General features: G+C 40.8%; 2 protein-coding genes across 2 annotated transcripts in view; one reads left to right on the plus strand and one right to left on the minus strand.

The window, feature by feature from the left end:
- plekhh2 (pleckstrin homology domain containing, family H (with MyTH4 domain) member 2) overlaps positions 1–14575 on the plus strand; it is a 57032-nt gene extending 42457 nt beyond the window's left edge. Inside the window, exons 20-31 of the mRNA XM_028604127.1 lie at positions 298–410; positions 550–729; positions 1468–1565; positions 5151–5328; positions 6963–7118; positions 7228–7325; positions 8941–9082; positions 9375–9511; positions 9971–10100; positions 10358–10444; positions 11436–11585; positions 13525–14575. Of these exons, the coding sequence (XP_028459928.1) occupies positions 298–410; positions 550–729; positions 1468–1565; positions 5151–5328; positions 6963–7118; positions 7228–7325; positions 8941–9082; positions 9375–9511; positions 9971–10100; positions 10358–10444; positions 11436–11585; positions 13525–13710 (1655 nt within the window). The 3' untranslated portion in view covers positions 13711–14575. The remainder of the gene's footprint in view (positions 1–297; positions 411–549; positions 730–1467; positions 1566–5150; positions 5329–6962; positions 7119–7227; positions 7326–8940; positions 9083–9374; positions 9512–9970; positions 10101–10357; positions 10445–11435; positions 11586–13524) is intronic.
- A 2978-nt stretch (positions 14576–17553) lies between these two features.
- Positions 17554–20469, minus strand: epcam (epithelial cell adhesion molecule). The gene is made up of 9 exons (XM_028603706.1): positions 20114–20469; positions 19234–19335; positions 18864–19122; positions 18715–18780; positions 18534–18600; positions 18322–18420; positions 18016–18213; positions 17854–17898; positions 17554–17704 (listed from the first exon to the last, which is right to left on the minus strand). The coding sequence occupies exons 1-9, from the start codon at positions 20172–20174 to the stop codon at positions 17678–17680; spliced, it is 924 nt and encodes a 307-aa protein (XP_028459507.1). The 5' UTR covers positions 20175–20469; the 3' UTR covers positions 17554–17677.
- Positions 20470–23874: the final 3405 nt, after the last annotated feature.

Here is a 23874-nt window from a genome sequence, read left to right on the forward strand (position 1 = left end):
TGAAAAACAAAACGGTTTCATACCTAATATAACATCACACCATGATCTGCAAAAGTAACCACCTGATAGAGGGTAGACCATTCTGAATGAAATTTATTTTGAAGAAAAATAAATAATAAAACTCTCTTCATTAGGGGGTATTATTCACTGTAATCTGTGTAAACAATTAAAGCATGTTTTGTCTTGCTTGTTGTCCTGATACTAAATTGAGGATTATGTCCCCCTAATAAATAGCCCTAAATTAGATGATCTGCTTATTACTGCCTTTAGCTAGCAGTGTGTCTCTCTGTCTTCCAGACTCTCAGATCTGGAGACATCCCATGTTGTGTTTCAGTAAGGAAGCTCTCTTGTCTCCTCTCACCACCCTGCCTTCACAAGCTCTGCAGACAGAGGCCGTTAAACTCTTTAAGGTAGACACACACACACAAACACACACACACACACACACACACACACACAGCATCGATATGCCGTTTTTATCCCTTATCACAGAATGATCTCTTTCCCTGCGTCTGTCTTTTTAAACGCTTAACTATCATCTCTCCTCAGACTTGTCAGCTTTTCATCAACGTAGCCATTGACGCTCCGGCCATCGACTACCATGTCTCACTGGCCCAGAGTGCTTTGCAGGTGTGTCTGGCCCACCCAGAGCTCCAGAATGAGTTCTTCTGCCAGCTCATTAAACAGACCCGCAGGAGGCAGCCACATGGCCATCCAGGACCACTGCAGGTTTGCATTCTCACCACACAGTGGCAGCAGTAGTATGTGTTATTTACAGGAAACACTGACATTTGAAAGAACAGGGTGTCTGAAAAAAAAGGTTTGGAATCATCAAGGTTCACTGAGTAAATGGATTTTTATTTGTTTTAAGTGCTTAAAAACACATGGATATAATCAGTTTAAAATCCTTTCAGTCTATGTGGATAATCCTAGCTTTAAGTTCAAAACTGTACTGTTGAAGAGCCGTGTATCCCTTATTTTGGCTTGATTACCAAAAGAGCTTTTATATGCAAAGAGCAAGTCCTGAAAAGGCCTTGAAATATACACCTGCTTTTAAAGACCAGAAGCTCTCCTGCAGTTGTGATCTTCCGTATCCAATAACCAAAAATACCAGTAACGCCAGCAGAGGGAGAAATTACAGATGAATGTTCAGCACTACCTGTTAGTTTCAAAACAGATATGAAATTCCAAAGTATGATTATGTCTCAGACAGCTACAGGGCAAACACAGAATGAGTCATATCACAGTTTCCTCTGTGACAGTGTACATGAACCAACTCAGGTCCAAAACCAGACACGGTTGTTGCAAATTCTTCCAAACAAATACAGTATGCGACAAGGAGAAGCTGCAGTTTGTCAGTCTGTCTCTCACATGCTGCACCGATGCTTCTAGTGCTTTCTATACTGCTTCTCTGTCTCCTGTTTGGGACAGTTTGTACAGAATGTGTGTTTGTATGTCATTCTTCAGGGTTGGCAGTTTCTAGCCTTGTGTGTCGGACTGTTTCTGCCCCAGCACCCGTTCCTCTGGCTGCTCCAGGTTCACCTCAAAAGACACGGAGACTCCAGGTGAGGAAAACATCAGGGCCCGAACATTAGCACGAAGAATCAATGGCACAACATTTAACAAGGGACGACAACATAACGGTTGAAAACATAATCATTTAGAAACACCACAGAAATGATAAAAACGGCTTCTGGAGCTCCAGCCTCAAATATTTTCTCAAAAGGCTCTACAGGATGATTATTTTCCTTGGCAACTATTATGTGTTTTTTACAAATGATGTACAGATTTTTAGGCATTCTAGTATCTCAAATGGCTTGGAAACTAGTGCATATAGCTGTCATAAATGGAGCATGCCCCCGGACCGGTTTGGGCTGAGCCCTGAAGGTTTACCCCCCTGTTATTACCCACATGTTATACTTATATTAACTAGGGCTGCAACTAAGGGCTATTTTCAGTAGTAATTCATCTGCTCATTATTTTTATCATTAATCATTCATCGTTTTTTCGGTAAAATGGTAGGTAGTTTCCCTCAACCTGGTTTTTGAAAGATTTGCACTGAGCAGATTTCCTCTCACATTTGAGAGGCTGGAACCAGACAATGTCTTGAAAAATGACTCAAACTAAAAAACCAAAATAATCCATTATCAAATTAGTTGTCAACTAATATTCTGTTGACTGTCTAATGATTTAAGTAATCGTCGTCATCTCTAAGATGATGTCTTCTGTGCAGTGACAAAGTTGTCTTACTGTACATACCATACTTAGATAATACATGGCATTATCATGGTGCCAGCCTTTTACAATCCCTTTAGCAAATCCTTCTGTACTAACGTCCGTGGTAGCCTCTGCTGTACTTTGTCTGCGCACCACAGAAACATAATGCAGCACATGCCACAGCTTGTTGCTGCATGTATTTGAATACAATTTGGCTGCTCATTCCATTACCTCCCTCCAGAAATGTACTGACGGTTAAATCAACTTGGTTTCGGTTTATATACCTCAGTTCTTGTGAAATACAGTTCTTTATGTACTGATGCAATGAACATTGTAAGAATGTTCTTAGAATTGCCTCATATAAAGGTGTACTCCACCCATTATACACATACAAACACATTCAGTTTACTCATCACAAGGACTACTCAGCCTGTGAAAACAGTATATAGTACAGTATAGTAGTATAGTACAAGTATAATGTCAACTGGGGCTCTGAAGTGGATTTGCCTATCTTGGATTTGGGTTATAGCTATTTTTAACCAAAAAACTGATTTGGTGTAGAGGTTGAACGATGTCAGTGTTTACCATGCAGGGAAGGTCTAACGAAAGATGCTATTCCAGTTTTTTTTTTTCGATTGCTAAACGCACAACTGAAGCCACATCTGCAAAACTCTAACTACAGTCTGCACAGCAGCAGTTCGTGTTCATTGCTTGAACACAGTTTTCAAAACTCTACACACTTATCTCATAACTTTAACCACAACGTGCACAACACTGTGGATTTACAGCACTTTGTTCAAATGCTAACACACTGCTGTCAAAACTGTTAACCACACATTCAAAACAGAATAGATTTCCCATGCCTATCAAACACTGCTGATTGCAACTTTAGCTGAAAGCCTAAGCAGGTGTCTTGTTTTAGAGAAAGCTCAGTAAACGAGTAAAAGAGCAAAGATACCAATATGTCCAGGTAAGATGTTTGAGGTTACATACACAGCTATCAAAAAAAAGAGGAGAAAAACACAAAATCTTTACTATAGTAAAACTGTGTTCTTACTGTTTTTCAGAAAGTAATGGAGGTGAAAGCAATTGGAAACACTACATTCATTAGTATTTAGAGATGAAAATTGGTATATTGTAAAATCTATATCTTTTCTTATGTAAAAGAAACTGTTGAGTAGTGTGAAGTCACTCAAATTATTCAAACTGTAAAGATGAGAAAGTTTGTATTGGTGTTTGACGCTAGTGTTTTTCCTCTCAGTGTGTTCTGAGTGACAGTGTGTGTTATCTCGGTGAGGATTGTTCATAGTGTTTGGCTGCACTGAGCCTGTTCTGTGACGTGTGTGAAGAGTTGTGTTGCTTGGAATGAGTTTTGCAGGTGATGTGAACTGCTCAGCTCAGGTGGCTGTCGGTAGTGCAGACTGTAGTTAGAGTTTTGCAAATGTGTCTTCAGTTGTGACCACTGTCGTTAAGCAATAGAAAAAAACTGTAAGTTGCATTATGTGAAAAGTAGGATCCAGTGTTTTTGGAGCTTGACCCATCCTGGCAACTAATAGTCTGGATATCTCTGCTTCTATGCTTCCATTCAACCATTCTTTTTTTTTTAAAGGTCCCATGTTGTCAAAAGAGAGATTTCCTTGTCTTTGTTGTTTATAAAGCATGTTGAGGTGCTATATAAATACCGGTAAAGTATCAAAATGCTCAATCCACAGAGAAATGCACACAACCTGTCTTTAGAAACTGCCTTTAAATGAGCCGTCAGGACTTCTGTAACGTTGTGATGTCACAACTATACTATATATAGGTAGAAAGTGCCGCTACAGTTATTCCCCATTTGCAATGACGGTGCAGAGACTCCGAGAGCACAAATGCAGAAGACCCAGAAACGCTGACCAATCAGAGCAGACTAGTCTTTTTCGGGAGGGGGGCTTAGGGCCGGGACACATCAGGCCGATTATCGGCCATGGGACAGTCTGGCGAGGTCAGTGACTCAAATCGGTTCGATGTGTCCCGTGCCGTCGTCCGTCTGGGGGGCTGTCGGCGTTCATTTTGGCCGACCTGACATGTTCGGTCGGCGGCAGGGCCGTCGGGACTCACCCGGAAATGACGAGCGGAATGAGGTGACTACAGACTCTCAAAATCTGATGAAAATTGACCTTTGTTGATCTGAAATGAAGACAGATTCAGCAACTGCACGGCCTATTTCTCGCTTAAAATGTTTTCAGAAACATGTTTCAGTGAACTATTTTAGTAGAATATGAGATCATATTCTGAACGGCCGCCATGACAGTCCAGGTCTGAATTTCCGGAGAAAACAAACCCATGTGACGCGTTCGTCCAATCAGCTGCCAGTTTTCATTTCTTGGGCAACATTACAGATTAGCGCCGCCTGCTGTTATGGAGGCGTATTACGTCTCGTCTCCTCTCGTCTTTTTGATGTGTCCCGAGGCAGTTTTTTGGACTTCGGGGACTGATCATATCGACGGGGTTTTCAGTCAACGGTCGGCCGTCGGCTATATGTGTCTACACCGTTAAAGAGACAGGGGCTGAAACGGATTGTTTCAGACAGAGGGCGAATACAGATATATTCAGACAGACAGTATGAGAAAAATAAAGTGATTTTTGAACATTAAATTATGTAAACAAGTTCCAGTAGAAACGCGAAATACAAGTATGAACCTTAAAATGAGCACATATGGGACCTATAAATGTGTCTCCTGTAAATCTCCCAACCTTATCAAAGTGCAATACTAAGAGTAGATCACTGGAGTGCCCCTATAAGAGCATAAATTAACATTCTCCAAACATATATCAGCATAGACATAGGTATATTGGATTAATCATGATCATTTAGACACATCGAGTGAATTCCAATTACAGTATATAGTTGCTGTACCACTTATATACTATACTTATATACACTGTATCCTCAGGACTGAGGTGGGTAAGTATGCCATCTACTGCCAGCGCTCTATGGAGCGGACCCAGCAGAAGGGCGAGAGGCATGCCAGGCCGTCCCGTATGGAGATACTGTCGATCCTGCTGAGGAATCCCTATCATCACTCTCTGCCATTCAGCGTCCCTGTTCACTTCCTCAATAACACCTACCAGGTAGTAATACACAGGAAGACAGATGATAACAATAACAGTGAAGCTTTCAAAGCTAGTTCATGGTTTTAATCTACGTTCTTACATCGTAGCCTGAAGTCACATACAGTTTACAAGTAAACAACAGTCCATTGTAATAAGTCACTTTGTTTTAAACTGTCTGTGCACATGCTCACACGCTCTGAATCAAGGTTTCTCTTGAAGTGTTTGTTTTTGTCACTGCCTTGCTCCCTGGCTCTCTCTGTGTATGCTTGCAGGAAGTGATAACATTTTCTAAAGAAAATATTGCTACATGATTGCCGTTAAATTTGGAATTGCCCCTAGGCAGAGGTGTCAAAAGTATTCACATTCATTACTCAGGTAAAAGTATAGATACTAGGGTTTAAAAAGACTTCTGTAGAAGTTGAAGTATCAACTCAAGCTTTTTACTCAAGTAAAAGTGTAAAAGTACTGGTTTCAAAACTACTTAAAGTATAAAAGTAAAAGTAATGTAAGGGGAAAAAATGCCATTAAGGACAAAAGCTTAGCCCGCCCCACAGGGGCATTAGTGCACTACCCCACCTCCACAAAAAAACATAAAATGTGAATAATGTTATATTAAAATCATACGTGTAAACTCAGAAGGGCTGAAAAAGGTGACACATCTCTGAGTCTGTGTTGTTTTTCAGACAACGGCAGCTACAGTCTGGTGTTAGAATCCTCTCCTGTGAAATACAGACATACTTTTACACCGTTTAGCTGTCAGCATTTTAACCGTGTTTACTCCAGCTGCTAGCTAACGGTAGGCTAACGTTAGCTGCTGTCGAGTGTAGTGCGGTGTGAGTGTAGTGTCCCGTGCGGCGATGTTTCAGTTTCCTCTAATGTCCATTTTCGGAGCATCGGAGAGAAGCGCAGGCATTTATGACAAGCCGGAATGAAAAGAAGCCGAACTAAAATAGGAGTAACGAGGCTATTTTTAAAATGTAAGGAGTAGAAAGTACAGATAATTGCGTGAAAATGTAAGGAGTAGAAGTAAAAAGTATGCTGTAAAATAATTACTCCAGTAAAGTAGAGATACCCCAAATTTCTACTTAAGTAAGGTAACGTAAAGTATTTGTACTTCGTTACTTGACACCTCTGCCCCTCGGGTTGAATTGTAATCATATTGTTGATCTCTCAACTTTTCTTCTAGGGTCAGCCTCATGCAAAACTTTTGTTTATCCAATACCTTGGCCTGCAAACCTCATCAAATTCCCATCAGCCTCAGCTGCACTTTGTGTTTGGTGCTAAGTAGCAAATGTTATCATGCTTACACTCTTACATGGTAAACATTATGTCAGCATTTTCACGTTGAGCATGTTAGCATGCCAACATTAGCATTTAGCTTAAAGCACCTCTGTGCCAAAGTACAGCCACAAAGAGCAGCTTCTTGTTAGAGGATGAGATGGCAGAAAAAAATGCTTCCTTACTCTCATGCATGTATTTATCAATATGTTTAAGAAGTGTCTCTATAGTCTCTGCAAGTAGGTGCTGTGTATACAGGAAACCATTCAACATTTGGAACCATTCAAAGTTGAAAAAGGTTTTAATGTTTACAATAATTTTAAAACTTTTTGCTATCTGAGCGTTGTCCTCTGCATTTCATTGCATTTCCATAGGTGGTGAGCTTCGATGCTTCGACCACAGTGGACGAGTTCCAGTGTCGCCTCAACCAGGACACCGGCATAAGGAAAACAGGGCTATCTGGTTTCAGCTTGTACACTGATGACCCTACTGGAAGAGAGCTGGAACACTGCCTGCAAGGAGGCATCAAGGTGCATCTTTTTATTCATGTGACGACGACTTTTTAAACATAGGAAGTGTTATATTAACACTTAACCCTTAACACTGAATGTGAATCTGTCGTCTCCATATCGCCTGCAGATTTGTGACATTATCTCCAAATGGGAGCAAGCCTCTAAGGAGCAGCATACGGGCAAGTCTGAAAGCACCAGGACTGTCCGCCTCACCTACAAGAACAGGTAGAGAAGGACCCAACCTGCCCTGTGGTGGCAAAAATATGAATATCCGTACATGCTGACGCCACGTTCAACAGGTTTATGATAATGGGTCACTTTACAGGAATACAGCAGCATGTATTTTTTACTATATTCCTCCCAGGGGTCTTTCACGTTTTTTAGGCCAAGGACCCCTAACCTGAAAGCGGGACGAGCAGGGACCCCCTACTACATATATTGTGTTGAGTTGCATATTAAACTAGGCCTAACATAACATGTAGTGTAACCATTTATGGTGCCCTACAATACTAAGCAACTATTTACATATTTATATATCATCATGTTTTAATGTCAAACATACATGTGGAAGGCACAGTTAATCCTTAAGCTTCACTGTATACTTGAGGGTGACACGGGAATCAATTGTCGCTCCCATCCCATCCCGAGCCCACGAAAATACTCCCGTCATATCCCGGTCACGTGAAAAAAAAAAAAAAAAATCCTGTCCTGCAAAATCCAGAGAGAAAGACTCCCAAATTTCATTCCCTATGTTGTCTAAAGTTATCAGACTCTGCTGCCCCCATGTACATGTTTGGTTAATTGCGGTCAAATCACTGAGGTTGCCTCGGAAATATAGGCTACACTATACATGCGTTACTTGCAGGCCTAGGCCATTTCATTACGTAATTCCTAATGGAGATCTTCTCACAGCTCCTGAAAATGGATTGAGGGGTCCTTCGATGACACTTTCAATTGCAACAGCTTCCTTCTCGTAGTCACTGACGCTGGTTGATTGGCTTGTGAACAGGACAGCTGCTTTGTCTTGCTCTGATAGGCTACTCTGCAGCTGGCAGTAGCCAATCAACAAACGTATTGTGAGTTGTAAGTGGTTCTCTTCTCTAAAACGGAATGCCTCGCAATCTTTGGGCGCACTCACCGCATTGCAGCGTAATTTTTTAATTTAATCTCCGGCTCCGTCCCGCTCCCACCTGCTCCCGTTGATTTCTATGCTCTATTCCGTCCCTATCACGTTACCAACAGTGAAATTGACTCCCAAAAAATTGTCACCCATACTGTATACGGATGGTTGTGTGTATAGCTGTCCACTGCTCCTAATATACCTAGGATGGGTTAAAGGCAGTAATAGAATTTCACTACATTGTACTGTGTGTATGTGACGATTAAGAATGAAGTTTGATGCTTTTGATAGGCCAGTAAACTATCATCAATGTTGTTGAGATTGTTGCTGTTTTTTTATGAAAAGGCCGATTTATCTTTTCCAATAATATGTTAGATTCATGTTAATTTATATTTTCCGCCTATTTTAATTTTTTTTTTTTTTTTTTGGGGGGACTTTAAAAATGTATTAAACAATAATTTGGCGGCCCACCTGCAATGACTGTGAGGACCCCCTGTTGAAGATCACTGATTTACTCTAATGCATCAATGCTAATCTTCTTAAGCTCAACTGTGACTGAGACCAAACGGTTTTACTGTTTTTGGAAATACAACACGGACAACCCAAGGAAGTTCAACACTGTACCATCTATCTATCATTCACGTCTGTATTTTCCAACTTCTAGCCTTCTTTTTCCTTTTTTTCACTTTTACTGTCTGTTCTTTCCCTTCCCATCGGCAGGCTGTACTTCTCACTCCAGGTCAGGGGGGAGTCAGAGAGGGAGAGGTTGCTGCTGGCTTATCAGACAAATGAGGCCATTGTAGCGGGACACTTCCCGGTCAACAAGGAACTGGCTCTGGAAATGGCTGCCCTGCTGGCCCAGGTCTGACAATTACAATGAAAAAAATTGTTTGTAATAGTGACATATAATTCATGTTCTCAGTCATGCATTTGTTTTATACACAGAGAGGGTGGGCTCTTAACTCAATCACCGTATGACATCTTCTTAGAAAACTGAACACATGCTTCTAAATCAGGCCACATTCTATTCCTTGGCTGGACACCCAGACTTACATCAGCTACAAACTCAACAGAATAATATTATTCCCAAAACCACATTTGCTAGACCAGACCAAAAGCCAATACAGTATTAACACTTATGTGTCTGTGTTCAGGTGGAGTTTGGGGACTTTGAGCGTCCCTTCTCAGCTCCTGGATCAGCCCAGACCAAGTCTAACCAAACCCTGAAACAGGTCCTGGACAGATTTTACCCAAAACATTACCGCAGGACCGCGTCTGAGGAGCAGCTCAGGTACCAGAACACACTGGCTACGATTCAGTCTACTCACATTTCCTACTTTCGTGTGTGTGTGTGTGTGTGTGTGTGTGTGTGTGTAGCTATTTATTTAGTTGGCTATATATTTCAGATTTTTAGTACGTTAGCTCAGTTATAATGGTATAATCTGTTTGTCACAGTCATAAAGTATAGGTTTCCATCACAGGAAGTTGCTGTGGCAGTTAACCCCTTCATTTCCATAATCCTGAACATACATAACCCTAATCAGCATCATTCATACTAATCCAAGTCCGATTATTAGATCTCTGTAGAATTTTTTTTTAAATATACAATTGAGGTCGAAAAGCTGTAGAATTAAACAATAGGAGTCTGTCAAGTTATGCAGCACAACCAAATTTTAAAATGAACACTGTTGTCATAATAGATTCTGGCAATCAAATAAATATGTTGAATGTTTTTCACCCTCCCCGTCAGACAACTACTGCTGCGCCTCTCTGCCCGCTGGGCCTCCCTCAGGGGTCGAAGTTCCCCCGAGTGTGTCAGGATCTACCTGACTGTTGCCAGGAAGTGGCCTTTCTTTGGAGCCAAATTATTTGAAGCAGAGGTAAGTGTGTGTGTGTGTGTGTGTGTGTGTGTGTGTTATCTCTTGTACATTAAAGTTATCTTATCATCAGCCTAGATTTAAAAAATAGTCATCTGATTAAACATACAGTGTATCCACTTCATGTGTCTCCTGTTCGGTGAGGATCTAGAACAGTGACATTGTAATATGATTGTGTAGCATGCTGTCTGTATTTACTCTCAGTATATTAGTATTATGAAAAGTGATTTCGGAATTGATGTGTTTCTCTCTGTTTGTAGTCCATCACTCCCTCTCCAGAGCAGGGTGCACGTGTTTGGCTGGCAGTGCATGAAGATGGTATCGGCGTTCTGGAAAACAACTCTGTTGTAAGCGATCCCGGTGTACATTCCTGCATCTGTCCTGACTTGATTCATGTTAATTAGAAGTCACTGAGGGTAGAAGTATTTATGAAGTACTTATGAGTCACACAAGTAGTTGAATAGGGTTAAACGAAAACGAAAATGATTTTAGTAAACTGACACTAAATAAAAAGTAACACCTTCAACTATATTGGCAGTTTAAAAAAAACTAATAGAAATTAAATACAAGTGAATAATTTCATAATAATGCATTTCAATCCACTCTCATTGTGACACAACCACAAATATTGAACTGCCTTGACATTCCAGGAGATGGCGCTGTGCCGTAATTGCTTCACTTCGGAAAGGAAAACGCTGACTTATTGGGACTTTGTCTTATTCACGGTATCCCCCAGAGTTAGATAAGTCCATACATCCCCTTCTCATCTCCGTGCGTGTCGTAACTCTGTCTGACGCACCCACCGCTAGCCTAGCTTAGCACAGATCCTGGAGTTAACCGGCTCCAACTAGCCTACTGCTCTCTACTGCTCTCCTATTCTCAATGATTCCGAATGGCAGATTCTGCGCATACGAGAATACTTTGGTTAGTTGGTGGAAGTAATTACACATGAATGAGCACATATATGTGAAAGAACCAAGGGGATTTTGCTAAGAATCAACTCAAAAAATTACACAATGTAGGGTTAAGTTTGAGCAAATATGGCTAAAAGTAAAAGATACCAACTGTAGCTTTAAGAAGCTAGTATGCATCCAGTTTTATGATCTTTGAAATACACATTTCTGTTTGGTATCTGTGGTCTGAAATCACTACTGTATTTATAATATAGCTCAAATAATGCAAGTACATGATTTTTGGAATGCATGTTGCACTAGTTGGACTAAAATAAGAAGATGTTGACACTTACAATTCAAAATGCTGATACGTAAAACTTGCTGTCGCTTTCTCACACATGTGATACTTGTGTCATAACACAAATATCTGCATCTGTGTGTTCAGAAGCCGCTGGCGTCCCACCCGTACAAGAGCCTGATGACGTTCGGAGGCTGCAAGCAGGACTTCATGCTGGTTGTGGGGCAGAGCATCGGGGCCAACGCCAGCAAAGACAAACCTACAGAGAAACATCTGTTTGCTATGGACGCCTCCAAGGTTAGTGAGAGAGCAGTTCGTCCACCTTCCAGGGGCAATTCCAGGATATTTTAAGTTTGATGGAACAGGGGTGACAGACCAATAATCAGTCAGAGGGCATTTTATCAGAATACATTGAAAATCTGCTTGGAAATATAGTAAATATTGGATAGGATAGAACAACTCAGTCAGCTACTTATTTCAAAAACAATCCCAGTACTGGTTCCATGGTATCAGAATTTTAGATCATTTTCATTGAGGTCATCATGGAAACATGAATCGATCATGGGAACGATTGGCAGCCAAGTGACAGCACTCTGATCCAATTGAAATCAAAATTGACAGACAGAACTCTAGCCTAATAGATTGGGGGACACCAATTTGATTATGTGTGTGGCTCATGGTACAATGGTGTCACAGGGAACCTGAAATATAGGCTTCAGATGTCTCAAAACAAATTAATAAGGCTTATTTTAGACCTTCCCATAAGAACTCATCTGGAATCTTCCCACTTTGAAAGGGTGGGATGGTTGAAAGTTGAGGATCGAGTGTCTCAGCTGCAGCTGGGTATGGTACATAAAATTGTTCATGGAGATGTTCCCAAATATTTTAGAAATTATTTTAAGAGAGTAAATGAAGTTCACAGGTACTCCACTAGGGGTAGCTCAACAGATTTTGTACACCCCAGAGCTAAGACTAATCTGGGCAAACAGTCTTTTCTTTATGTTGGAACTACCCTTTGGAACCGGTTACCTGGTACACTTAAGACAGTCAGACGCATAGGCAGTTTTAAACGGGGTTTGAAAGTATGGCTTAGGTGCCAATTGTAGTCATTATCATATCATAGTTTATTTTTATTGTTAATTTGTCTGTATAATATGGATGAATTTGTTTAATGTATGATGAATGATTGATGTGTGACCTGCTGCTACTTGTCCTCTCCCCCTGCCCTTATAGGGACCACAATGGAAGTAAGTCTTTGGGCTTTATTGTGTTAACCCTGACTATTTATGTATTTTTAATGTATGACACAGAGTGCTGTTTCATATTTTTTATATTTAAGAGGTCAAATAAAATCAATCAATCAATCAACCAGGGGGGAGGGGGGGCACCCCGTCCCTTCTAGCCCCGCCCCTGCCACCTTCTACATTCATGGGACCTGTTAGACATTAATGAAGTAAATAAAACATGAACTCATTCACATAGAACGCAGTGACACATCTATCAGCCTGGTGCTAGCCTTAAAACAGTTTAACCATTAATAAGACTCGTGGCCTACTGACAACCCAGACAATCTACTTAGAAGGAATAGTTTGGCATTCCAAAGGGAACTTCACTAACTTGTTTTGTTGCCTTTAAATATGAATCTGGAGCCAGGAGACCGTTTACCTCTGTTTCCGGTCTTTGTGCTAAGCTAAGCTAACCGGCTGTTGGCTCCAGCTTCTTATTGAACAGACAGATATGGTCAGTGCCAGTGGTATCGATCTTCCCATCTGAATCTTGTCAAGAAGGTCAAGAAGTGTTTTTCCCCAAAATGTTGCACAGATTCAGGAACCAATGAGTTCTGGCACCTGTAAAGTCTATCCTGTGCAACTGCTCTTTTAAATGGCAAAACATGATAATCCCCAAGTAATGTTTTTTGAAATAATTTAGCATGAAAATTGTGAAAATTGAGGCATTTTAAGTCGTTGAATATCACAAAAACCCTGTCTGTCAGTAGTTTCAGTCTTAACGTGTCAGTGTTGTTGTCGCCCTTAAAAAAAACATGTGACAGGTCTGTTGAAATTTAAGTTTTTTTTATAATTACTAGCACTTTCCTGCTATCTCATACTGCAAATCCTCAAGTGCCTTCATCAGCTGAAGCAGACCATATTAATAGGATTATTGAGTGTATTTCCAGTCCGTGTAGACAACATGCACAAACGATGACGTCCATTTTTGTTTTTGTTTCGGTCGACAGATAAGGGAGATCACCCTCCTCGTCTCCAGTTACATCAACAGCAGCCATCAGCAGAAGGCCGCCGCCCACCACCTGTCTGCCCCCGCTCTGATGGTGGCCCAGCCCATCAGTCTGAAGAGCAGAGATCTGAGGAGCAAGTCCCCACCGGCACTGGGACGCCCCAGCAAGACCCCCACGCTGCTGTGATGGCGCAAACCTGTCCCATCCCCGATCTCTCTGAGGAACATTCACTTCGCTGAGCTGCCTTTTTTTTATTTATTTTTTTACCTTGTTTGAATTTGAAAATGAAGGATTTATTCACAGCTGCCCAAGGCCTGAATTCCATTGGCACACAGCTCTTCCTTCTTATCAGTGTGATCCTGTAGATGTGTCTCTTTGGGCCAGATTCCTTTCTTGTGTGGGGAATGGTCACCTCTCTGCCTACTGGAAGTGACAAGTATTGTCTTCCCTAAACCATGGTTGCTCCATCCACTTAAGTTTGGACTCGTTTTTATATCTGTTTGGTATAATTTGATATCACAGACGAGCCGAGGTGGCAGCAGTTTACCGCTATGATCATACGGGAGTTCTAGGAGTTGTGTCCTTTCATTTTAAGCATTTGAACTCCTGAAAGGTGACCTACTAGCGCATTCCTCAGAGAACATAATGGAACTGGAGCAGTGAGGTGGTACACAGGTGTCCTAAGAGGCTTTGCGTAACATTCTGCATATTTGACATATATTGGTCTACCTGATGAATGTGTCGCCTTTGTTTTATGCCAGCCTCTAAAGAGAAGTCAACACTATTTATTGACAGACTGAGCTAGCGTTTTAAAGTCTCAAATAATCCATCCGTGCTGTGTGGTGCATTATCTTTTTTTTTTAAAGGTGTTCTTTGAAGTCAACTTTTGTGTTCCTGTCTTAACCCTCGTGTTTCTTTCAACCAAATTGCCCAAAAAATACCACCGCTGGTTCCATACACAAAACAGGCTGTGATTATGCATCAACATATGTTCTTCTGATCGTAACTATTACTCAAAATAATTCATAATATCCGGGTTTTTTAAATCAGAAATTAGGTATAATTTAATATAAATGAGGTTTATTGACCATGAATTCAAAAAAGCGTTGAAGAAAATGACAAAACCAGTTCATTTTCCATAAATAAGTGTAAAACTATAGTGGTAGGTAGTTAGTTGGAATGAAGTTGGCTGAGAAGATTAACACATAATAGGTTGATAATTTATACTTTATGCCTTTGCCTCTTTTGTGTTTGTTTTGTGATTGTAAATAGTTTTTATATGTAACAAACTTGTTCTGCTATTTTGGCCAGGTCTCTTGAAAAAGAGATTTTATATCTCAATGAGACTAACCTGGTTATATAAAGGTTAAATAAAAAAAACAGACAGAGGACAAGACAAGGGTTAAAAAAAAAGAATGCACAATTTAGAAAAGGCAATGCCACCTTGTTAAGGAGGGTATTTTTGTATCTTTTTTTTCTGTCCTCCCGTAAGGCCCAAAAACTCTACCAGGAATTAAAACCCTTACAGTGTTGGATATCGTTGTATAATGAAGGATACTAAACAAAAATGATGAAAGCATAGGGCAAGACTGCAGCTGAAGAAAAATGTTGTGTGTGTGTGTGTGTGTGTGTGTGTGTGTGTGTGTGTGTGTGTGTGTGTGTATTTGCAATGCAACAGATGTGATTGGTAAGTAAGTAGAGTGGGTGAGTCGGTTGCGTGGGGAAAGGTTTCTAGTTTAGAAGAGGACTCCAGTTTGGACCCTGTGTGCTCTTAGTTACTGAGTAGCCAGGAGAGCGGTGAAACTGTAATCATGCACAAATACTTTAAGCCTTCCTGGTGGAGTGCACAACTGAAATCGGGCGAGATGCCTCCGCTCAGTATTTGACATGACGTCATTTAGAGAAGTAACACAGCTGTATTTTTGAGGAAGAGATAACATGATGGCGAAAATATGTTGCGGTTGCCCCCTGTTACAGAGAAATGGTGTTTCTCTGTTCTGTCACCTAGCGTGACACAGAATATGATGGTATCTCAAAGAAGCGATCTTCCTCTTCTCTAATCCAAAAGACGAACTGGAAATCAGAACCTTTTTTTGTTGTTTTTAATGTATGGTACAAAGCCAAGGTAAGGTAAAAAGCTGATTTTCCCCTCCCAGTATTATCTGAAGCCTGTGAGTATTGTCAAGGTATTCTATTTATTTGTCATATAAAATAATCATCCTTGGAATTATTGTGCATTTCTCATGCTTGAATAAACTAAAACGGCAAACTACTTGTTTCACTGAGCGTATACAATCATCTTTCATACAAACAATCTACGTCCAGTACCATAGAAACCAAAACAGGCAGACACTCTTTCCTACTTCCTGCCATTTCTCTTCCCACAGAACGTGCTGTCCGGCCTCCTCATTGGTGCGAAGGTGAACTGACGCGCTGATACCTGCAACAGGTGCCTGACGGAAAGTGGCACACCTCATTCCCGTAGTCTTTCACAGAGAAGAGAGCGAGGAGTGGTGGGGGTGGGGGAGGATATATGATACCCAACCTGTCTGAACTAGTTAGAGACATGCTTTTGTCCTTGCGTTGCTATGGAGCAAAAGGGAGGGGGGAGGGCTTACATGGGAGAAAAACTGGGTGAGGCAAGACATAAAAGACAAAGGATCAATGCTGGTACTCTGTTGGCATTGTTGAAAATGGAGAAATTGATTAGAATCAAACAGAGGAAGTCCAGTGTATTGCAGATATTTGCTTTCAAAGTTTGCAACTTCTTTTTGTTATGTTGACTTTGTGGTTTTAAGGAAGACTTAACTGTGACACAAGTCTAACAGAAACTGCGTCCTAAAGTGCTGCCTTCAGCTGGAGCACTCTCACACAAAACACTGAGGCGTTGTCACAATCTTTTGGTTGTTTTCTTTAACCTCCATAGGTTTACCTGAATTTCTTCATTGAAACGCAACCTGTGCAACAACTTCCCACCTCACAATCTCTGCTCAGTTAAGATGTCTGCCGGTTGCTGTAGTCTAGCTTAAGTCCCTTTATTAAACTCAGTAATTTTTTGTGTGCAAAGACACCGCATGAGTTTTTGTTTACGAGTGAGCCAGAACCTGACTAACCGGTTGAATTCGGTACAAAAAGGGTTACAGAGAAACCACAACCACCTCCCTCTACACTAACCGCAAGGTAGTCTCTGCCAATCAGTATCGCGGATACTGAAACCACTCACATGCCACAGGTCCGAGCTCAAACCCAACATCTTTCTTACTACATTCACGTAGTTTAAGAAATCTACAGGTGTATTTTCCAGGTGTGAACCATGAAAAGCCAAAATTTAAAAAGTTACCTTCAAAAGAAACTGGGACACATTCAGAAACAGGCCTGCCACACCCATTCAAAAATGTCATCCGAGTAGGGAAACCTGTCCCATGTAAACAAAAGGCCCATTATGTGGGTGGCTTATGGGAGACAAAGGGAGGTTAAAAGTTTCTGCGGAATATATCCATATACTGAAACTTATCTTAACACCAAATGTTTGTGTGTATCAGCGCATACATACATATATATATATATATATACATACATATATACATATACATATATATACACACACACACACACACACACACGACAAGCTAAATTGCACCCACAGCAGCTTCCTCTAACTTGTTTCCTTCCCCCATATGATCTGCTGTACTTTTCCCACTGCGCCCCAAAAGTCTCTCAGACAAACTTACATTGAAAACACACTGCACAACATCCAAGAGTCTTTTAAAAAAACATTTTATTTAAAAAAAAAAGAAAAAAAAAATAACACCCAAACACAGTACATAAGAAACTGTACAAGCTATGATGTGGAATTTAAAACACTCAAGTTCTAACATTAAAATGTGGCATGTGCCAAGCATATTGTAAAAAGCAGTTTAGTTTTCTTTTTTAAAATGGCATATAGAGATTGGACGAGGTCTTAAGACTTTGTAATTTATAAATAATGGCGGTGCCAGTAGTGCCAACATGAAGCAAGTTCATTGTTCCTTTATGATCTGTATTCCTCAAATAAAAATTGTAAATGGCACACTCCCACTGCAGAAAAGTTACTCCAAAAAGGTGATGTACAAGGTTACTCTTCATAGACTCCTGCTGCGATGAAGATATTCTTTTAAGACATGGTCGCCATCTCGCTTGTCTAAAATGAAAAAAAAAAAAAAAAAAAAAAAAAAAAAAAAAAAAAAAAAAAAAAGGAGCAGATAAAAATAGGGTGTTGAAACATAGGTGCAAAAAGAACACTTTACACAGAGTTACTGAAAAATGGCAATTACAAGAATTTAATCTTACCTGGGCTTGTTTGTACATCCGTTTCTGTCGCCTTTGGGCGAAGAACTACGCACAGACACAAAAGAAAAATTAGGATTCAGAACGATAAGACTGACATGTTGAAGAAAGTCAGTGGTTAAAAAAATAAAAACAGATCCATGATAAAAAGGAGATTTCACTCACCAGGACCAGCAGGCCAGCAACCACAGCCAGGATCACCACCACGATGACGGCGATGATGCCCCCAGACAGGTTCTTCATGGTGAACGTCGGGGGCTCCTCGTCCACGTAGTACACCAGGATGTTCTCCATCTCCACGTTCTGGCCGCCCAGAGCTGGCATAAACTTCTCCTGATTCTGGAACAAAGGCAGCACCTTCACCTGCAGGAGGGGAAGAAAATGGCAATGTTAGTCACTAGGCCTCTTTAAGCCTCATATACTGTATAGGATATATTTTAAATTTTTTTTATTAATAATCCATCAACATACATCTTTCTCCATGTAGTAGGCCATGTTGGCCAGGTCATGTTGGCGGTTTCCTACTGGCTTCTTCACATCCACCACAATCATGCGAGCATCAGCGTCATACTGCAGGATGACACTTCGTTAGTCTGGTTTTTCTGTAATGCTCGGACAATATTTTAAGTAGGAATGAAAATTAATAAAATGAATTAAAAAAAAAAAAAAAAAAAAACCCTCACCTCGACATTCTGCACCATGCTCTTGTCAAAGTTGCCATAACGTGTTTGAATGGCATCTGCAATTGCGCTGTATTAAGGCAAGAAATTACAATTGTGAAATACTGAAACTAATGTTAACAATTGGGTTCTTTGAGTCATTTAAACACACACACAAAAATTATACATGTGAAAGTATACTTACGCCTTCAAACCACTGGCATTCAATGGAGTTGTCACAGGTTTGTGAGTCAGCTGAAGACGAACCCAGCTGGAGAAAAATAAAATGACGAACGGTTAAGAGTTGAACCTTGAAACTATTCCATCTAGCTAGCTGGGGGTGAAATAACTTACTGAGTCTCCACCAGCTTGTCACACTTTATATTCTTGTCTCCCTTGTCAGTTCGACGAACACCGGCACTGTTGACACACCAGCACTCCTCTGTGTTGTTGCACTGCTTGGCCTTGAAGTTGCCATTGCTTTCACAGTCTGGGTCATAGATGCCATCGTTGTCCACAAAGGCAGACTCCACTGGCTTTCCTCCCGTACGGGTGGACTGACCCTTTTTAGCTCTGTACATCTCAGCCTTCATCAGGAAGCACTTAGGGATCACTGGAGGTGAAACAAAAAGGGATGCACATGTGAGCAGGAGAGAACAAAAACACACCTGCAAAAAAGGAAGGAAATGTACAGGCTGGATCACAGCTTACATGTTTTACTTACATGTGGAGCAGTTCAGCGGTTGTTTCACGTTCTCGCCAATAAAAACGGTACACACACATGGTGTATGGTCACAGGTTGCCCACTTCATCGTGTTACACTGACCTAGAAAGAGATACACAAGGATTTGTCATTCGGGCTGAAACAATTCAACAACTTTAAGTAACTGGAAAGTTATGCCACTAGATTTTTTGGGGCTTTTCTGCCCTTATTTGATAGGACAGCTAGGTGAGAAAGGGGAGAGAAGAGGGGGGGGGGAATAGTCACAGGTCGGATTCGAACCCCGGACCTCTGCGTCAATTAATCATAAAGAACCCCAAATCTCCGCAAAATGTAGGCCATCATACGCGTGGTGTAAGACTAATTCATACAGGTTTTTATTGTGATACAGCCCTATATGGAAGGGGCGCGCAGGTAGACTAGCAGGTTTATTGAACACCTGGGCGTTGGTTTCTCCAAACAGACTAGTCCCCAGGGCAGTAGGAAACCTCCCAACCCCCACTCAGACAACCAAACTATCTGCGTTTGATATCTAATAACAGCTTTTTAATCCCGGTTTTTTTCCCCACATCAGTTGTCGCCAACAAAGTCACTAAATACGAGCAGACGTTAGGCTACACTTTAAGATAAGAACAGGGGTTTAGAAGAAGTCAACCTCTTAAAACACACCACATAAAAAAAAAAGTATCATTTTAACCTATTATTCTGGTTTCCTTAGTCTACCAACTAAAGCTATCCGAGTACTGAGAAAACGTAGGCCCACTTTAAATACAAATATCACAATTAAGTCCCAAATTAAGCGACAGGTCAGGCCAAACTGCGTTGTGACGCATTAAGACTAATAAAGTTTAACAAAAAAAAAAAAAATAATCCATCTACTTACAGCCTTGAGCTGAGGCTCCCGCCGCGAAGGCAACGAGAACAAGAGCAATCCAAATGCCCATGATGAGAGTGATTAAAGCTTGAACGAATTAACGGAGAACAACAACAACAAAAAAAGGTTTCCCTCGTCGGCTTTCTACCGTCCGTCGTCCACAGAGGTCAAAGATGGAGTGAAGAATGGCGTCCCGGTGTAGGCTGTACAAGGCTTCCTTCTTCTCCCCGCAGGTGTGTCTAGTAGTCCAACCTGTTCGGAGAGAGAGACTCAACGAGCTTGCGCAAACGAAGGTAAAAGCAGCACTGAAGTGACGTCGCAGAGCTGAGAGATCGTTGTCCAACTGACACAGAGCTCTAATCAAGTACCTTTATAAGACAAGTAGTCTATTGACGTCACTCCAATTTGTATGGTCGATGGAAAGGGGGGGGGGTGGGAGAGGGGGCTGGTCAAACGCACCTTTTTTCCGGTATGACCATATTTGCTCTCTCTCCCTCCCTCTCTCTCTCCCTCTCTCTCTCTGTTGACATACACCTATTCTTTCAGCTTGTCAATAAACCAAGATTTCCTTCATTATCTGTGATACTTCTAGCTAAAAAAAAAAGGGTCAAATAGACCATATTGAAAACAAACCATACAGTTTCAAGTATAAATGATGGTCTTTTTTGTATGTAGTAGTGACCTTTACACTCAGAGAGTTGCTATTATATTTCTGCAGGATGTTAATCGTCACAGTTTACAGTGGCTTTTTATACGTAAATGTCTTTATTGTATCATTCTAATATGCCTGTAGGATAATATACGTCACTTTAGTAGCTATTGAAATGTCAATACCATTCAGCGGTTTCCAGAGTTGTGTGTTCCTGTTCATTTGTGTGTTCCTGTTCATTTGTTTTTTTTTATATCATAGACCTAAAATATCCCCGATATGTGGACAAAATGCACAGCGTTTAAGCAAATTATTCTCTCTACACTCTCTGTATATATTCTGTTTATCATAAACAGAGAGACACTGTGTGACGTGATGACATCATCAGCTGTCGAGCAGGTATCTTACCTGACAGAAACCGGGTGCCGTGACTCACACTCCGTTGGATGACACGGGTGAGTCAAATCCTCAGGTCTCACAGAGATGATGTATGGGAGAAATATTTCCTTGAGTGGCAACTGAGGAAAGGCGGATAGTGCTGCGCTCTTGTACGCATGTGTGAGCCTTTTGAGGTGCAGATTAAAAAAAGAAAGAAGAGCTACTGTAGTAGGGAATGTCTGATTCACTATCTACACGTGAGAGGCCCAGATTATTAGACAAATTATTCTCATTTATTGACATTGACATGTCTTTTATATTGTTATAGCCTAGTCTTTAATGATCTATTTTTAATGAATTGTGTAACCCCATCTACGGGGCACAGTTATGAAACAGGCAGTTACTACACCACATTTCAATAGCTTCTCAAGATTCTGACAGCTTTCTGTTATTCTTGGAGTTTTTGTCTTAACCATGAGGTTGCCATGCAACCAGCAGAGACATCAGATAGAAGTAGTCCTGTGCGTAGTCTATATCCTCGACGTTCCACTTCCGGGATGGATGGATGGATGGATAGATAGATAGATAGATAGATAGATAGATAGATAGATACTTTATTGATCACCAACGGGAAATTTAAGGTCCCAGTAGCTTAAATACATACATCATAAACAGGATGATAAAATGACAAATCCACATGAATAATTAAGACAATAAAAGAAAAGATACTAAATAAAAAATCCACATTAATGTACTAAGGGATGTATAAGCATGAGACGCTTGCAGTGACAGGGCAGGGGACCGACCCTGTGATTCAGTATGCATGGTAAGGTGCTATATGAGAGTGGGTGTCATGGTGGTAGTGTAAGTGAGTCCAATAGTGCAAGGATAAAGTCTAGAGACCAGCATTAAACATGGACAATATAAGAGAATAATGTAGACATAGTAACATAAAAAGGAAGGATAAAATAACAAATAAAAAAACAGCATTAAATATGGGCATTACTGTATAAGGGAATAAAGTAGACAGTAGGATAGACACAAATCAACAGTCAATATTGGAGGTTTGAAGTAATATTGGGACTTTATCTTATTCACCGTATCCCCCAGAGTTAGATAAGTCCATACATACCCTTCTCATCTCTGTGCGTGTCGTAACTCTGTCTGACACCCCCACCGTTAGCCTAGCTTAGCACAGATCCTGGAGGTAACTGGCTCCAACTAGCCTACTGCTCCCAATAAGTGATTGAATAATGCCAACAATTCCCTATTTACATTTTGTGATTTGTATAGTCACAGCGTGTACAAATAACAAGGTCACATGAGACACAGCCATCTTCTAACCGTATACATACTGGGAACTATATTCTCAGAAAGGCGAAGCACTGCTACTTGGGCGGAGTGATTTGCTCGCAGCACCTGAGAAGCCCCGTGGTGAGGAGCAGAGAGTAACAGTAAACAGTGTAGACATAACCCCCTGGAAAACCACATTTTTACTCTAACTTTGTTTTTTCCCCGCAGATTGAACAAACAAGAGATAACACGTTAATTAGTGAGCTGTAGAATTACTAGGTGGATTTTCCACCACGTGGTTCAAACGGAGCCAGGCTCGATATTTTTTAAAGATTATTCTTTGAGCATTTTAGGCCTTTATTTATATAGGACAGCTGAAGACACGGAAGGGGAGAGAGAAGGGGAATGACATGCAGCAAAGGGCCGCAGCTCGGAGTCGAACCCGGGCCGCTGCGTTGAGGCGTAAACCTCTATATATGGGCGCACGCTCTACCAGGTGAGGTACCCAGGCGCCCAAGGTTTGATGTTTTAAGCTAACCGGGCTGGTGCATGTAACATGATACTGACCAGATAGATATCAATCTTCTTATCCAACTCTCAGCAACAAAGTACACGGGTATATATTTCCCAAATTGTGAAACAACTCCTTTAAAGATACTGAAGTCTATCACAAAGCATGTCCCAAATCTTCAATATTGTACACAGACTGGAAATATAATACTAACTATTGTAGATCTTGACAGATTAAAGTTCATTAAAATATTGAGTTTGTATATAATTTAAACACGATCACAATAGCATGTATTGTGTATTTCGAGTCAGGTGTGGGAGGTAGGAATGTGGTATGTCATATTGTAATAATGCCATAATTCAATGTGTGTGTACTATTTTGTATTTGCAGGCTTTTAGCTAAGGAGAAACCCTAGGTGTAACCAATAACTTTAATGATTGCCGTGTTGCCGGTGAGCCAGAGCCTTGGTAGTGTGTCTGCTCCCTTTCTGCAGTGCAGCCTTTGCTAATGTGAACAGTGAAACCTGTTGTTCTAAAGTTGTTGCTCTGTCCCAAACACACACTGTATACTATTACTGTAAATTAGGATACGCTTTACACAATTCCTCCTAGTTGTGTTTTGGCAGTTTGAGTATAGAGTATATTTGATTTTGTCACTTTTCCAAAACACAGCTGAAGTCTGCAATGACAAAGGTCTGTTAGCTGCTCCAAGGTTTTTAGTGAACCATTCTTAAACACTTGTTTGAGTAATTTTCTACTCCTCTGCTTTAAATGAAATGTAACCGTTATAAAAACAGCCATTGCGAGTGATACTGGTTGCAACAACTGGTGTGACAACAAGTCAAAATGTATGCCGTGAGAGAGGTCTGTAAGTTATTAAGACATACAGTACGCCTATTGCAAAAGCTGATCTTTCTGCACCTCACGTACCAACCAAATA

The sequence above is a fragment of the Perca flavescens genome, chromosome 17 (genome assembly GCF_004354835.1).
Source record: "Perca flavescens isolate YP-PL-M2 chromosome 17, PFLA_1.0, whole genome shotgun sequence".
Lineage (NCBI taxonomy): Eukaryota > Metazoa > Chordata > Actinopteri > Perciformes > Percidae > Perca > Perca flavescens.